Source organism: Electrophorus electricus, chromosome 23, assembly GCF_013358815.1.
Source record: "Electrophorus electricus isolate fEleEle1 chromosome 23, fEleEle1.pri, whole genome shotgun sequence".
In the NCBI taxonomy this organism is placed as follows: Eukaryota; Metazoa; Chordata; class Actinopteri; order Gymnotiformes; family Gymnotidae; genus Electrophorus; species Electrophorus electricus.
The window spans coordinates 8,928,080-8,945,298 of NC_049557.1; the positions used below are offsets into that span (position 1 = coordinate 8,928,080).

General features: G+C 48.3%; 1 protein-coding gene across 2 annotated transcripts; it reads left to right on the top strand.

The window, feature by feature from the left end:
- Positions 1 to 472: 472 nt before the first annotated feature.
- On the top strand, positions 473 to 16,150 carry phf19 (PHD finger protein 19). Of its 2 annotated transcripts, none has more exons than XM_027010007.2 (15): positions 473 to 650; positions 2,159 to 2,356; positions 2,845 to 2,926; positions 3,269 to 3,364; positions 3,906 to 4,000; positions 4,411 to 4,559; positions 5,153 to 5,248; positions 5,647 to 5,715; positions 6,749 to 6,869; positions 7,322 to 7,389; positions 7,733 to 7,882; positions 10,066 to 10,132; positions 10,913 to 10,998; positions 12,270 to 12,365; positions 14,931 to 16,150. In XM_027010007.2, exons 2-15 carry the CDS (start codon positions 2,177 to 2,179, stop codon positions 15,271 to 15,273), a joined length of 1,698 nt encoding a protein of 565 aa, XP_026865808.2. In that variant the 5' UTR covers positions 473 to 650; positions 2,159 to 2,176; the 3' UTR covers positions 15,274 to 16,150. The 2 variants fall into 2 exon arrangements, with proteins under 2 accessions (XP_026865808.2, XP_026865809.2); XM_027010008.2 differs by having other exon boundaries at positions 2,168 to 2,356.
- The last annotated feature ends 1,069 nt before the right edge of the window (positions 16,151 to 17,219 follow it).

A 17,219-nucleotide genomic window follows, 5' to 3' on the forward strand; every position in this document is an offset into this window, starting at 1 on the left:
CTCCCCAGCAAGCACAGGCGGGGAGTCCTGTGTGAATTTCGTGGACATTTTTGCATTGGGTGCGGTTTCTGCTTTAAACATCGTCTTTTCATGTAGGCTGACCTGCTCACATTGGCGATGCAGGGAGGACATTGCAGTGACACACGGCTTACTGACTAAAAGAGAAAGACAGGAAGACAGAAAAATCCTTATATTTATGTGCCCTATATCGGTTTCTGAAGGACAATTATAGCTAACCAACGGTCAGAACATTTCGAAAAAAGTTTACAATAAAACTATAACCATCATTTTTATTATTGTGAGAATCCGCATTATTGTTCAGAAAAAAAGACCTGCCCTTCTATGATTCATTCTTTGCCACTTTTAATATTAAATTCAGTCCGTTTGGGCAGTTGAGACGTAGACTAAGCAGCTGCAAGTTTCACTATACTTCCTGTGTGTGATGATGATGATGGAGAGTTAATTACATAAGCAAAACGTAAATGATTCGCGGGAAAAGGTGAAAAAATGGCGACTTGCACAGGCACAATTTAGGCGCTGCACTTTTTCTAACCCAGAAACTTTCTTTTGCGAATGGAATATCGCACCGCAAGCGGAGGCATCGGCATTTTTGCGGGCGTTTTCTCCAGGACTGGGGAGGAATCAGAGCGGTAATCTGAAAAATAAAACGTTGAATTCCAGCTGCTAGCGAGCTAACTGTAACTCAACTCAAAACCGTGACTGAATTTTTAAACTTAAAAAAAACCTGTTCGGGTACAAACGTGAACAAGTTTAGCTATACTTTCTTAATTACCGACGACGTAAAAGTATCCTTGTTGTGCAGGTTTACCATCTATGTCCGAGATCTCGGGGGCAACTGGACCTGTGCTCCGGCTACGCTTTGCCATGCGCCGCTGGGCAGAAGCGCAGGTTTTTGAACTGGTGTGCGTTAGCTGTCCCAGCCCTCTGCCTGGCTTTTACTAACAGGCAGACGCACGATGGCTGTTTTACAGCTTGAAAGAGGGAGAAAACTATAGTTCTCTTGACTACATGGCTGACTTAGAGCCACATGGAGTCAAACGTGAGCGCTGCAAAAGCCCAGTAACGTTACTTGCAAGTTGGATCTTTTTATTGGTTCGCAGTAGTTCAGTAGCGTGTTGGCTAACTAAAGTTCCTGTGGTCTAGATACGTGGAGTGAGACGAAGTGGGAAATCGGTACCTTTGCTGCAGTAGTCAGCGTGCAAAACAGTTAATGAGCAGTTTGCATTTCTGTTGGAAGAGTGTTGTCGCATTTTATCGGGGTCCCGACGTGCACAGCTAGAGAGGGTTTGCTGCTCAGGAAAGCATGCACGTTGCTTGTAGGAGCTGGTTACCTGTCCTAACTGGGCTACCCCCGCTGTCTGAACTACCCCCCGACCCCAACCAGCCGGCCCACTGTCCTGCGTGGGTTTGTCTGTAGGGAGGAGCAGCGCAAGCGGGTGCGTTTTTGCCCGCTATCTTAGCGTGGCTCAACGCCTTGCAGTAGTTATTCAGACCCCACGTCTGTGAACATGTACAACTTTTACACTTTGACTTGGTGCAATAAGACCGTGTCCTCCAAAGGCTGACCGAAAGATTGGCCTCTGCTTGGTACCGTTAACGGCGACGTCTCGCTGTTCTTGGTATCACTCATGACTGGTGCATTTTGAGTCATCGTGTCGAGCTGAGAGGAGGTACTTTCTATCTGATTGGTCTTTACTTCGCACATTGGATCAAACTGGCGGAGTTGGACCGTTTGTGGCGAAACTGATAACCCAAGCGATGTAAATGTACGGCGAAAAAAAAAAAGAAAAAAAACAGCCCAGAAAATATCGTCTCCTGTTTTGCACACACACACACACACACACACACACACACATATATATATATATATATATATATATATATATATATATATATATATATATAGAGAGAGAGAGAGAGAGAGGAAATAAACAGGACTCTACAGCTAGATAAATCAAGGAATTAGTTACACAGCCATTTAGACTTAGAGTATTCATTTTCCTCGTATTACATCTGAGTTGTGTCTTTTTAAAATCTTGGTGTTACAGGTTATGAAAAAAAAAATCTGGAAGGTGGAATGGCTCCTCTGTCCAGCTGCTGGTCTTGGCAGCTTAATCATTCGGCCCTTTGTCCTTAGGGCGTGTAGGTGGTAAGGATGCTGGAGGAAGCGTTCCGGGACAGTTACCTGGCTGTGGGTCCAGAGGAGCTGGAAGCCAAGCATTTGCTGCCCAAGCATGAGAAGGGTTGTGGTGACCTGGAGAGCAAGCTGACCGTGGGTCAGTATGTGCTCTGCCGCTGGTCTGATGGACTTTACTACCTGGGGAGGATCCAGAGAGTGAGTTGATATCACCGGAAGCTGCACACATCCATGCGTGTTTAACTTGTCCTCGGCTGTGATTTGTCGCTTCGCTGTAACTGTGGGTGGCATTGTTGGGAATGGGAGGTTGTAGTCTCTGATCCGTGGTGCCATTGTGTTAAGTTAACTGATCTGATCTGACTGATATCCAGATGAATTAGACTTCATGAAACAGACCTTTAATTATTGCCTCAGGTATGTTAGGTCAGGGCTCGGAGCTGCTTGGCAGGTGGTAGAACTCAAGGCTCACAATGTGTGACGTGATTTATAACAACATTAGCATTATCGTGTTATCTATGTAGCATGGCCACGTGGGATAGCATGCCCTCCCACAGAATCAGGTGTAACATCACAGGCAAAAATATATGCCTCACAACATGTGTAATGGGCAATAATTAATCAGTTATTAAGTAATTCCTAATTCCCTCATGTGAATCATTCAGACAGTTTTTATGTTATTGTTGCAGGTGAGCCCGTCGAAGCAAAGCTGCTTTGTCACATTCGAAGACAACTCCAAATTTTGGGTTTTGTGGAAGGACATCCAGCACGGTAGGCAGCATCCGCTGCGGGTCTGCTGCTCCTCGACTCCGCCCCAGTAGAGCGGTGAAACTGCTTCCCTTCTGCGGCAGACATGAGAACTTAATGTAACACAGTCAACTCACTTGACAGTGCAGACACAGTCAGAGCAGTTACAGTGGGCCTGACCTGCCTTCTGTATGAGACAGCTCAAGCCTGATGATCTCAGTATGAGGTTGTTTTTATTGTTGTGCTTCATTTGATTGTGTTTGTGTGTGTGTGTGTGTGTGTGTGTGTGTGTGTGTGTGCGTGTGCGTGTTTGCGTGCGTATTTACATCCTGTGGTGCACATGGTATGGAATGTCGTGGACCTCAGCTGGCGTCCCGGGAGAAGAACCCAAATGCTCCGTGTGTTCTGAGATGACCGTTGCATCTGATAATAAAATTCTAATCTGCGGGAAGTGTGGAATAGGTAAGGTCCTTCGCACCGTTAATCCGGAGGAAGTCACCCTTGTTTCCTCCCATTAACCTGGAGGAACCTGTGGAGCAGAAAGCAGACTATATAAATATCAACTAACTAGATGCACATAGAGCAATGTGCTATTGTGCTATAGTCTCTCAGCTGCACAGCTGTGCACGGTGCGTGGACAGCGTAAATGGCTCTAATTCACTGGGTGCCTTTTTGTAATTAGAAGGACGTGGGCAAGAGACCAGTAGCTACAGTTTTCATTGCACGTGTTAGGAGCTGCGAAGCGGGACAGAACAGCGGTAATATCGGTGTGGCAAACATCCGTCCGGTGGGCAGAACAAACAGGAGTGTCTTGAGTGTCAATGATGAGCCTGCCGTGCTTGTAATGACCCCTGGCGGACCTGCAGCTGGCCGGCTGCCTCTGTGTGCAGAGGGATCAGTTTAGCCTCCCGTATTTACAGCTCTGATTGCCTCTGAGATGGACCACTTCTCAAACACCTGTCTTCTCTGTGTGTGTGCATGTGTGTCTGTCGGTTTCTGTCAGGCTACCATCAGCTGTGTCATGTGCCGCCAGTGGAGAGCTCAGGTGACCTGTCCCCGTGGTTCTGCAGGAGGTGTATTTTCGCCTTAGCCGTGAGAGTGAGTGCACCTACGATCCTCGCAAATCCCTGCTTCTCATCTCCCCCTGCTCCGTACGGTGCGGCACACGTGCGCATCGCAGCAACCGGGGCTGCGCAGTGCATCGCCGGTGACGCCCATCTCAGCAGGCAGCTGCAGCGCGCAGCTGAGCTTTCAAACGCACGACGCCTTTTCTTCTTTTGTGCTGTGGGCATCCTGACCAAGCGCTCTCCGAGTACAAAAAATAAATCGGGTCGATCTTTCGTCCTGCCATTCCCAGGGGTGTTTGGTGCGTCACTGCGCCGTATTTTCCTCTACGTGGCACGGGCGTAATTGCAGGGCCGGCACTGGGACGGCCGGTGGGGTGCCACTTCTCACATTGTGACCGTTCTGGCCTCGCTGACATGGGCGTGTTTTTCTTGGTCTGGCAGAAAGGGGGCGCCCTGAAGAAGGGCCCTATAGCCAAAGCGCTGCAGGCCATGAAGCAGGTGCTGACCTACAACGCGGAGGAGCTGGAGTGGGACTCGCTACACCGGACCAACCAGCAGCAGTGCTACTGCTACTGTGGAGGGCCCGGAGAGTGAGTGGGCCAGATGGGGTCCCTTTGGTGTCTCTTGTCTTTACACCTCTCTCTCTCTCTCTCTCTCTCTCTCTCTCTCTCTCTCTCTCTCTCTCTCTCTCTCTCCCTCCCCCTCTCTCTCCCTTTCAGGCTTTCATTTTTGGTCTCTCACACCCTTTTTCTGTTTCACTTCCTGTACCAGTCTTTCTCCATCTCATTTTCTCCTACTCTTTCCTGTTTCTTCCCCCCTCTCTCTCTCTCTCTCTCTCTCTCTCTCTCTCTCTCTCTCTCTCTCTCTCTCGCTCTCTCTGATTTTGGTGTCCACTTTATCCTTTAATCATAATACACTATGGTCCAGGTTCCAGAAATACCCCCTCATGTTCCACTAATGGCCAGGCTACAGCTGGCTCACCTTGCTCCCCGAGACACACAAAGAGAGCTCGGTGAGCCACGCTGACCGGCCGAGCAGGACCTTACGGATCAGTCTGTCCCTGCTTTCCCGATCACTTGTACTCCCGATGTGCGTAATCGGTCTGTTAGGAAGTTCTCTGTGCTGTCTATCTTGAGAAGGGCATTGTGCAAAAGGTCTTATCCTGCGATTCCATCTCTCTCAGATGGTACCTGAAGATGCTGCAGTGTTTCCGCTGTGAGCAGTGGTTTCACGAGGCTTGCACGCAGTGCCTACAAGAGTCCGTGATGTTTGGCGATAGGTGCGTATTGTCTCACATTACCTGCTGCTCAGTTATTTCAGCGCACCGTAGCGCCGTCCCTGTGCTCATAGTGAACCACAGGGACTTTCGGCCATAACTGTTCAAGATTCCATATGTACTCATTTTAGGAAGATGTCAGATGGGTAACGTCATTTTTTAAAAAAAGGGGGGAAAAGCTAAGATAACAGCGGGCATAATGAAAAGGCCTGTTAATAGCATCCAGTGTTGACTGAACAGTTGGAGTAGCAGTGCACACAAAAGAAATGGACTACATTAAGGAGTGGAAGAGACCGTAATGGTTGTGCCGAAGTAACTGCGTCTATTCACAGAGCAGAGAGGACAGCCACTTAAATTCCTCCCTGTCCATTTCCCATGTGTTTTTCCTTTTATCTCTGCAGGTTTTACTTGTTCGTCTGTGCGGTGTGCAATAAGGGAGTGGAGTACATCAAACGGCTGGCCCTGCGGTGGTAAGCGTCTCTGCCTCGGCTCGCCCACCCCTGGCGGAATCGGGCAGCCGGGCTGCTGGATGCGACCGACGGCAGGATCGCCCGCTGCGAGACATCCTAAGCGCCCGGCTGTTTCCGAAAATCGAGGACGTGCCGCGTTCCAGAAACGCTGTGGCTGCCTGTCTGCGAAATCGCACCTCTCACTCCCGATTGTCAGACTTCAAATGTGCACTCAGACTCTGACAAAAAAGTGGAAGCGCAAAACATGCAAGGAAGAGAACGCCGCGTGCAGTTTGGCACACGGCAGTGAGGCCTTTTAGTGTCGGGCCGTGCAGAACTGAACCAAAATGGAAGGTGCAGGTCGGCCCACCCACGTGGCCGGTCTGGTGCCAGCGCAGTTAGAGCCCGCGGTGTGAATCTGGACGCTGGGTTTCCCAAAAGCACAGTAGCAAGAAATGACCTCTGGTATTGGTTAAGTTGGTAATGGGAATGTGTAATACCAGCGCCGTTATGTGACGTAATTTAATCTCGTATCTGCTGGAAAGTGGGTGCTTTTTTTTCCACGTGGTGATTTTAGATGGACAGGAAGTAAAACACATCCAGCTGGGTCGATTTTTACAGACTTTGCATTTATGGTGAATTTCACATCCTTCTTAAAATGCAGCTTTGGGCCACAGGGTCTCCCTTCTCTGGCTTTGGCTGCCACAGCTATAAATTCAATAACAAAAAACTGTCCACAAATAGTGGAGTTTGCAAGGCCTTAATGGTGTTTCTCTGGCCCTTAAAGTTCAGAATTCCTGATTTTGATTTAATCCTTCCAGGAAGGTCTCAACATTTAAACACTCTTAATCTCTGGATCAGAGAGGCATTGCGTTTTGGATCATGTACAGGATATAACAGATTATGTAGATGTTGTGTGAGCTTCCCAGAAAATTAGGATTCTAAACTTGAGCCGTTTAGTCTAATTAGCTGTAAATCTGGCGTAAATGTCTGCTGACGAGCTCCCCTCCCCTCCGAGATCGGTGTCTAACTGACTGTTGTCTCTCGTTGGCAGGGTGGACGTGGTTCATCTTGCTCTCTACAACCTGGGAGTGCAGAGCAAGAAAAAGTACTTTGAACTGGAGGAGATCCTCAATTTCATCTGCAACAACTGGGAACATTTCCAACTGGGCAAGGTCATACAGCCTGATAGCACTTACAGAAGCAGGGCAAAGGCTCAAACAAGCACCCCTCCCCCAAGTCAAGCTTTACATTTATGCCGTTTAGCTGACACTTTTATTCAACGCAATTTACAATCATTGCTGAGTACAACTTTGAGCAGTTGAGGGTTAAAGATCTTTCTCAGGGGCCCCAACAGTGGCAGCTGGGCTTGAACCAGCAACCTTCTGATTATAAGTCAAGTATGTTAACCACAGAGCTAAGCAAGTAGTCGGTAACAGCGACACCCGCTGACAAGATCATTTCCAAGCAATATGGATGATGGCGATCAGTTGCTGTCCAGGCATCCTCTCCCAGTGTGTCACTGCTCTGCTCGTTGCTGCATTTTCATGTGCGGTGTGACTGCGCAGCACAGGAGCACGTTCTCTCTTCTACTCTTTCACCTGCTTTCTTTCGTTTCTGCCTCCAGCTTGCCAACACGCCCTCCGCAGAGAGAGGCCAGCTCATCCTCGATGCCCTTAACAACTACAAAAGCAAGTAAGACAAATTTCTTCTCCTCGTCTCTATGGGGGTCACCTGTTCTGGCAACAATGCCCTCTCTGGGAAGTGCTAACGCATTTGTTAAAGGGCAGTATTTAAAGTCCTTTCGCTTAGCCAGTCCTATTGCTGCTTAGCGGCCATTTCTGTGTTTACTCTCAGAACACGTACATGAACGTCTGGCACATTTTAATGGTGGAATTGAAATACTCTGCCACGTTTTTTAAATATGACATAACTGTTCCTTTTTTTACTCCTAAATAAAGCTTTAATCCTTTTACCATATGCTTTACATATATATACAGTACGTGAAAAAAAATGTGAGAGGGGATTTTTTTTTAAGGTTTCTATGTGGAAAGGAGATTAAAAAAAGGAAGTGCATCTTTCGGCTGCGGACGCGGGTTCCCCCAAATCCCCCCTTGAAGCTGTTTCCAGAGAAGACCCCGAAAAGCGAGGGCCATCGGAGCTGTAAAAGAGGTGGTGGACGGAATGGGTGAGAATGCCTACTGCATCACTGGGCTGTGGGTTTATAGTACGTACTGCATCACTGGGCTGTGGGTTTACAGTACGTACTGCATCACTGGGCTGTGGGTTTACAGTACGTACTGCATCACTGGGCTGTGGGTTAACGTAGTATACAAGCATGACCTCATACTGGGTTACTACACTGTCGTATACAAGCGTGACCTGATACTGGGTTACTATACCGTCGTATACAAGCGTGACCTCATACTGGGTTACTATACCGTCGTATACAAGCGTGACCTCATACTGGGTTACTGCACCCTCATATAGAAGCGTGACCTCATACTGGGTTACTACACCCATCATATAGAAGCGTGACCTCATACTGGGTTACTACACCCGTCATATACAAGCGTGACCTCATACTGGGTTACTACACCCGTCATATAGAAGCGTGACCTCATACTGGGTTACTACACCCGTCATATAGAAGCGTGACCTTATACTGGGTTACTACACCCGTCCTATAGAAGCGTGACCTCATACTGGGTTACTACACCGTCGTATACAAGCGTGACCTCATACTGGGTTACTGCACCCTCATATACAAGCGTGACCTCATACTGGGTTACTACACCCGTCATATAGAAGCGTGACCTCATACTGGGTTACTACACCCATCATATACAAGCGTGACCTCATACTGGGTTACTACACCCGTCATATAGAAGCGTGACCTCATACTGGGTTACTACACCCGTCATATAGAAGCGTGACCTCATACTGGGTTACTACACCGTCGTATACAAGCGTGACCTCATACTGGGTTACTACACCGTCGTATACAAGCGTGACCTCATACTGGGTTACTACACCGTCGTATACAAGCGTGACCTCATACTGGGTTACTACACCGTCGTATACAAGCGTGACCTCATACTGGGTTACTACACCGTCGTATACAAGCGTGACCTCATACTGGGTTACTACACCGTCGTATACAAGCGTGACCTCATACTGGGTTACTACACCGTCGTATACAAGCGTGACCTCATACTGGGTTACTACACCGTCGTATACAAGCGTGACCTCATACTGGGTTACTACACCCGTCATATACAAGCGTGACCTCATACTGGGTTACTACACCATCATATAGAAGCGTGACCTCATACTGGGTTACTACACCGTCGTTTACTTTCTAACAGTTTCTCCTCCAAAGATGAAATTCGCTTGTTTAATGCCTGTTTAGTGTCTTGCAGGTGGGGGTGGGGGCAAAACTCCCATTAAAGACAGTGCTGTCATACATCACAGCTATTTCTGAGAGTCAGATAAAGTCCAAGCCCAAACACCCTCGAGAGGAGCGGACGATTTGTGCAGTGGGTATTGCTCATTAGTCGAAGTTACGCTCCTAAAGAACGAGAGAAGATAATAAACTCCTGTCATGTGCTTCCCGATGTTACCCGCAGATAACCCCGGCTCCCGAAATAACCGCTCGCTGGGGTTCAAAATGCTACCCTTTAGCTATCGTAAGCATGCATCAGTGCGTGCTACTGCACCCTCCAGAGAGTTCCAGCGAGAGTGATAGGAGTACTGTTTACCCAGCAGCGCCGCGGAGCTGGCACACGCGCGTGCTCCGCGCCGATGCTCCCGTCTCTATCGGGAAAGATTTGAAAATTGCTTCGCTTGTTAGGGGCGCTTTGAAGTGTTGATTGGGCTTAAACTGCCAAGAGGGCAGGCAGTTATGTCAGGTACCCCTTGCTAACGGCACTCCACTCTCGACTAGCGAGTTAAATGCCAACACCCAACTGCTCCCCTCCCAGCAAACTTTGCTGGGGGGAAGAAAACATCTTTTGATATGAATATGATTTAAATTCAGATGCCTCTCTTGCTTCGACTCGATATGCTAACTTGCATGTCTTAACACCAAGATAACTGCCTGGATTGTAGTTCCCGCTTTACTGTTGCTCTCTTTCTGTTTACTGGTAAGTATTTCCTTGGGGTAATTGCAAATACGGTAGTTATATAGAGAGATAATGATTTAACTCAAGGTGTGGTCCGTGTCTTCTGGCTTATTTAGCCAATGGTGATGTTTCCTGTGAGAGCACCAGAAGCTGAAAGCGATAATTCCTAGCTACCGTATTTGTTGGCTGTCACGGCGACCGTCCGCGATGCAGTGAATCCGTTTGTTTCGTTGTGTCTGTGGGGCAGGTGCGGTCCCGCGGAGAAGAGGAGGAAGAAGAGGGCCAAATGGCTTCTGGAGGATGCTATCCCCAACGTAGGTTCACAGGCAGCCCGCTGGCGTTCCACGCCCCTTTTAACCTTCCGGTGGCGGCGAGACTGGGCGCGAGCCGTGTGCTCTTAGTCATGCCCCTGCGCTGCTGTCTGCACCAAACTGCCACAGCACAGAAAACAGCTGCAGAAACCCGAACCACTCTTTGGATTCCGAACACTTCCTGAAATCAATGCCTGTCTTGTTCTCTCCTCTCCTCTCCATCCCCCTCGCTTCTCCTCTCCATTTGTATGAGAGTGTTGTCTTTGTGAATATCACTCATCTAGAGATCGCTTTTTTTGAAAAGCCGCCTCCTCTCTACTCCTGCTCACACTCCAGTGATCCTCCATGCCAGTCTGTGCCTATTTTCTGCTCTCCTGATCTGCCACGCCACACACACACACACACACACACACACACACTGCATTCTCTCTCTGTCGCTCTCTCTTTCTGTCTGTTTCTTTCTCCATCTCTTTCTCTGCTTATGCTCCTGAGGCATTTGACTGAGGCGTCCCTCAGAGAGGTCTAGTCCGCAGGCATGTTTTGCATTAACAACGCCCTCCCGTCACCCTGAGCGCATAGCTACAGTATGGCTAATGGCTAACGAGTGGCCTGAAAGCATATGCTCCATTGAGCTCATTGGACTGCTGTAATAGCAGTGACGCCCATAACCCATTGAAAGCAAGAGGGAGAGGTAATTACACCTGAGCGTCAGTGATTCGGCGCGGGCTAATGGGCGTTGCGTTGTGGTTTAACGGGTTTTTTCTCGCGGAACCTTCCCCGCAGAATGAGCTGACGTCCAGCTGGAGCTCCAACCACCACATGGCGAACATCTTTGACTTCACGCTCGATGAGCTGCAGAGTTTGAAGAGGTGAGGTGAAGGTGTCAGAGCGCTAAGGTGCGGGGTCACCGCACACGCCTGGGTGGAGAAAACCCAGCACAATTATCCGTCATAAGCCCACCACAATTATCCAGCGTAAACCCAACACAGTTAACTAGCATGAACCCAGCACAATTAACCAGTATATTGCCAACCCAGTTAACCATCATAAAGCTTGCAACCCGATCTGCAGACAAATAATGGCCACCGAGGTCCAGCGTGTTCCCTTTCCTTTGGGCACTATGGCCTGAAATGAGGGGGAATGCTTTATGTTTTTATAATTGTGCTTTCAATACTGAGAACCCCAGTAAAGTGGTCAAGGTCTGCCTCAGAATACAGCACCTGCCACTCAAAAAGGTGTGTGTGTTGGGGGGGTTAGGTAACGAGTGTACTGTAATATGCACACACACACACACACGTATTACAGATTTGATATCCAGCTTCATCTTTTTGTCCTCTGAATGGTGAATGGGCCACACCGGCTAAGAACAGGAATACTGCCTCTCTTGGCACTCTCTAATAATGAAAATAATAATTTAGAATAATTATATCGCTCCAGTCTCGCACCTCTCCATGTCTCTCTCTGTCAACATGTGGCGTGCTTAACCTTTTGCCACTGCCTTTTGAATTGAATTAAACCCCCATTTACTGCCTTCCGAACAATCACTTTCATTTGCATGTTTCCCTTTAGAAAAGGTTCCCAGCCTCCTGTTCCCGTCCTCCGACAGAGTATAATTTTTATTAAGGTGGCGGTGAAGTGATTTAATTACACTTCTCGGTAAAGGTTATCGTCTCCGGAGCAGGCGGGAATAATAAGCTGGCGGGAAACACCGTAGGGAAAATTGGACAGCAGCAGAGCTTTCGCAGGCAAGAAACGGAACCTGGGAGGGCTGGCCGAGGACAAGGCAGGCGCTGGGATGGACTCGGCCCGTTCTGAAAAGGCCTTGGCGGGTCGAGTCCCGAATCCAGGAACTGCAGCGAGTGCAGGATTCCTTTGAATCCCGAAAAGTTCTGTTAATTGTCGGAAACTGAGCGGAGTGGACTGAGTGCCCACGACTCGGGGGTAGGGGTGGGGGGTGGTTCTGGGCGGTGTTTGTTTACAAGCAGGGTACACTGGGACAGTGGGAAGAGTTTCATGGAGCTATATGATTCTGAGATGAGTGCCAAACCATCATTAAAACTTTTTGTGTCACTCTATATTTCTTTCTTTCTCGTCGTTCTGTCTTCCCTTCTATTTTTGTCCCTCTGTCTGTGTCGTGTAGCACAAGCTCAGGGCAGACACTGAGTCTGGACCAGGACTCCACAGATGCTGCTAGCACTTCAGGTTCTGCCACCACCAGTGTTTCGTATGACTTCAGGTACATGCACGCGCACACACACACACACACACACACACACATAATCACAAACAAAGCATTCTCACAGACACAGCACTCACTCACACACGCAGCCTGTCTCTCTCTCTCTCTTACACACACACATGTACACTCACAAACACAGCACTAAGGCACACAGTCATAGACACACACACCTTCACACATGGCCCCTTTCTTTCTCACACAGTCTCAGTCATACAGACACCATGGTGCTTTCTTTCTATATACCTTCAGTATGCGCCTTACAGGTTAATGACTAATGAATGCAATAATATATGTCTCCTTCTCCTTTGTGACTACTTAATAGTGATGATGATGATGATGATAATAATAATCTGTTCCTGTTCCCTCCAAAACAGCCTCAGAACTAACACAAAAACATTTCTCAATACAGTCTGATTTTAAAATGCTAATAGTCTCTCTAAAGCCAGGTGGCGTGGGTCAGAAGGCTTTTTTCCACAGTAGGCCCAGCGTGGGCCCTTACTTCTCCACTGAAGTGAGCATAGACACAGGCCCCAGGCTGGTAGAGCAGTGCTGAATCCCTCCGGCTCTCCCTGTGATGAGGGTTTGAGTCTGGCACGGCGCCAATGGGGTGTCACTCCATGGCAGTCATAGGCCCATGGTGACTCAGTGTATCCCCGTTACTGTTCGCAGTGCACTGACCATGAGACCAAACATTTTAGAAAGTTTTTTTTTTTTCTCTACCTGAGTCATTATGGTTGTTTTAATGTTTTTTTGGGGTGAGTCATCACACACTGCTGACTTAAACAGAAACATTTAAGGAGAGTCATTCAGTTTTGACTCAGACTCTCCTTTTCAGCGCATATCTCACTCTTATCTAAAGTCTCGCTCATATCTCGCCCACTGTCAGGTCTCAGCATGGCCCACATCTTGCTCCCTGTAACACTTTGAGCCGCTGTCCCCTGCCCGCTTTAGCCTCACGTCCATTTTTGTGCCGTAAGGCCCTCTAGGGTGTTGGCTGTGGCTGGACCGAGACTGGGGGAGCAGCCCTCTAGGGTGTTGGCTGTGGCTGGACCGAGACTGGGGGAGCAGCCCTCTAGGGTGTTGGCTGTGGTTGGACCGAGACTGGGGGAGCAGCCCTCTAGGGTGTTGGCTGTGGTTGGACCGAGACTGGGGGAGCAGCCCTCTAGGGTGTTGGCTGTGGCTGGACCGAGAGTGGGGAAGCAGCCCTCTAGGTTGTTGGCTGTGGCTGGACCGAGACTGGGGGAGCAGCCCTCTAGGGTGTTGGCTGTGGCTGGACCGAGACTGGGGGAGCAGCCCTCTAGGGTGTTGGCTGTGGCTGGACCGAGACTGGGGGAGCAGCCCTCTAGGGTGTTGGCTGTGGCTGGACCGAGACTGGGGGAGCAGCCCTCTAGGGTGTTGGCTGTGGCTGGACCGAGACTGGGGGAGCAGCCCTCTAGGGTGTTGGCTGTGGCTGGACCGAGACTGGGGGAGCAGCCCTCTAGGGTGTTGGCTGTGGCTGGACCGAGACTGGGGGAGCAGCCCTCTAGGGTGTTGGCTGTGGCTGGACCGAGACTGGGGGAGCAGCCCTCTAGGGTGTTGGCTGTGGCTGGACCGAGACTGGGGGAGCAGCCCTCTAGGGTGTTGGCTGTGGCTGGCCTTTTTTTTTTTTTTTTATATTTTACCTGATGGATAGATGGAGTTACTGAATTACACCCTGGAATCTTATTGTGTGTGTGTGTGTGTGTGTGTGTGTGTGTGTGTGTGTGTGTGTGTGTGTGTGTGTGTGTGTGAATAATCTGATGTTCCAGGACGTTTTTGACATTCAGTGACAGAACTTTTTTATGTTTGTTTTGTTTGTTTCATCTCCTCATTCCTGCGATTTATGTTGGGCGTATAGTGCCGGCCTGGCAGACTCAGGAGCCATGTTATGCATAATTGGTTTGCTCCCTCCTCCTTTCCTAATGCAGTGGCACTGTGATCATTTCAGCCTACTGTGAGACACTAGTGGGTGGGTGGGTGGGTGTGAGTGAGGGAGAGGGAGAGAGCGAGAGAACAGAAGGAATGGTCAGTGTTGGGATGCATCACGCACACGTGGGTGTGGAATCCTCTCTGGCCATGGGCTGTGGGATAACATCAAACACTCCGCTCGCATGTATCTTCTTCCTATGTGCCACTTTCCTGTACTTGTACTGCATCGCGACTTTCTGTTCCGGCAGCTGGTCTTGTTCTCGAGCATCGCTTCTCTACTGCAGCCCCACCCTCCCACCCCTGCAGAACAGCTCAGATGTGGAAACTCCCACGAAGATTTAATAAAGAAGAAAATAAAAAAACAGGAAGTCCATCTGAATCAGGGTGACCTTTAAATAGCAAAAAACCCAGAGCCAGACAACCAGATGAAACATTTCGGTGAACTAGAGTGACATCTAGTGGCAGGATATGGTAGTACAACTACATTTATTAGGCTTTTGAAGAGAAATATGTCCTGGTGGAGCGTTATGTCCTCTCAGTGCTGCACTCATCACTGGTTGAGGGTGAGGGTGGTTAATAACTCATCCCTGACCCGCTGCTCCTCCACCTGTGCAGGAAGAACGTGGGCAGCCGGAAGAGGAAGCTGCCGTCGTCCAATTACAGCGCCCTGGCCAGCAAGCGGGAGGCGGTGGAGAGCGAGGTGGGCGTGGCATGTGAGGTGGGCGTGGCCGGCGAGGAAGCCACAGGCAGGGTGGGCAGTGCCATCGACAGCCATACCCTGGAGAGCCTCAGCGAGGACGACTCCTCCCTCTCGCACCTCAAGTCGTCCATCAGCAGCTACTTTGGGGCGGCGGGGCGGCTCACGTGCGGCGAGAAGTACCAGGTGTTGGCCCGGAGGGTCACGCCAGAGGGCAAGGTGCAGTACCTGGTGGAGTGGGAGGGCACTACGCCCTACTGATAGGTGTAACGGTTGGAGGGTGGGCGAAGAGACGTGGAGTCGCCGGGCAGGTGTTCTCCCTTCCAGTCCTGGCTAACCCCACTGGACTCAGGTGCTCAGGTGCACTAGGCAGGCCAGAGCAGACGTAGCTACGTGGGCCCCGAGGTTCCTAAAGACATGCTTGCGTTAAGATGGTCCCTGGATAGCAGCGCGAACATGTGGCTTGAATCGGCGAGACGTTCCTCGCGTCATGGTGCTTTGGGGAAAGTGTAGTGTGATCTTCCAGGACTGGGAGTGAAGAATGCTGGTTTGGACTGAGTGTAACCATATACAAAGTAGTGTCTCTTCCTTTTAGGCCCTTTTCTTATGTTACACCTCTAAAGTCCACAGTTTGAGGTTTTTCTACTTGACCTTAGAATTATATGGGAGAACACTTCGTTTCCATACTTGCCCTGTGGTGGGCACCGAAGTGTTTTTAATTCACTGTCATGGTGTCTTGTTGACAGGACACTGTGAACAGCACAGAATACAGATTTCTGGGTAATATTTTATCTTATACTTCTTTGTAGTTTCATGTGTTTCCTTTTTAGACTAGTTTCAGTTGTTTCAGTTGTCTAAGATCAAGATGATATGAGGTAAAATGCCATGTACGTTTTTTGAAGAAGGTTTTTAAAGGGAATACAAAAAAAGGCTTATTAATGTTCACCCTATACCTAAGTTAAATGGTATTTTCGGCATACAAAATATTGTATGTGCTGTTCAGCCTGAAGGTGGCAGTATAGCAACCCAGCCACTCTATATGGCTATGCAACCCACATTAAAGTACAGAAAGATATACAATATTTTATTTTTAAAACAAGAGAATATATATATATATGTGTGTGTGTGTGTGTATGTATGTGTGTATATATATATATATATATATATATATATATATATATATATATATATATATATATATATATATATATATATATATATATATATATATATATAAATAATATAGACACACACACTTACACTTACACTTAGGGACATGTATCTTCTCAAATAAGTATAGTTGCATTATAAAAAACAAACACGTGTGTGTTTTATAATGCAACTATACTTATTTGAGAAGATACGTGTGAAGTTCAGTATATTTGATTATGTAAGGACCTGTAATGTGGGTAACTGAACCACACAGATGTTTTAAAACAAAAACCTACGACAATATAAAAAGCCAACTGCTGAATGAGTGTTGTGTTAACCCCCCCCCCCCCTTCGTTCATAGTTTGTGTACTGCTAGGTAAGTACGGAACCAAAGCAACAAAAATACTCTTGCGAGGGTTTATTTTTGCGGTATTTCGGCTATGCTGCGCCTCCCCGGAATGGCGGATATGGGACAGGACGATGAAATGGCTCAGGCTGGCGCAGGACTCCTCCAGTGTACATTACAGGAGCCCTGATCCCGAGGGGCTTTGGCTCTGCACTGTTCTGTTGACTGGGAAACCTCCCACCCGGTGCAGCTGCTTATCAGTTAGCGAACCGAATTGGGTATGTTACAGCGGAGAAAACGCTAAATGGAGCAGTGTGAGTCCCTTTAGGGCCAGAACCAGCCGTCCCTGTGTTGGAAGTGCCAGCGCAGTCATGTACCTATCCATTTGCAAAACTTGCAAGCAAGTTCAACCATAGCATTTAAAAAAAAAAAAAATGTTCTGCCATGTCATTTCCAAAGACTTTTTGCTTCACAGCTTATTCAGCTGTGTACTCGAGTCCTCACTGGGTTGTTCGAGTCATTTGTCTGCCCAAGTTTCGGTTGACTGGAAAATTTTATTTAGGTTGAAGTTTGATCTCTGGAGTGTGTCATAGTAGGCTTGTGAGTTTATTGGACATTATTAGTTTTTACATTGTTAAAAAGAAGAAATATACTTTATTATTTACATGTATATAATTGGAGAAACGTTTAGCCCCCTTTATTGTATTGC

What these genes read in the sequence shown, in the direction of transcription:
- phf19 (XM_027010007.2), top strand. Translation starts at nt 2,177, where the DNA reads ATGCTGGAGGAAGCGTTCCGGGACAGTTACCTGGCTGTGGGTCCAGAG. An exon ending in ACCTGGGGAGGATCCAGAGA is followed by an intron (nt 2,357 to 2,844) that starts GTGAGTTGATAT and finishes TTATTGTTGCAG; the next exon opens with GTGAGCCCGTCGAAGCAAAG. An exon ending in TCCGTGATGTTTGGCGATAG is followed by an intron (nt 5,249 to 5,646) that starts GTGCGTATTGTC and finishes TTATCTCTGCAG; the next exon opens with GTTTTACTTGTTCGTCTGTG.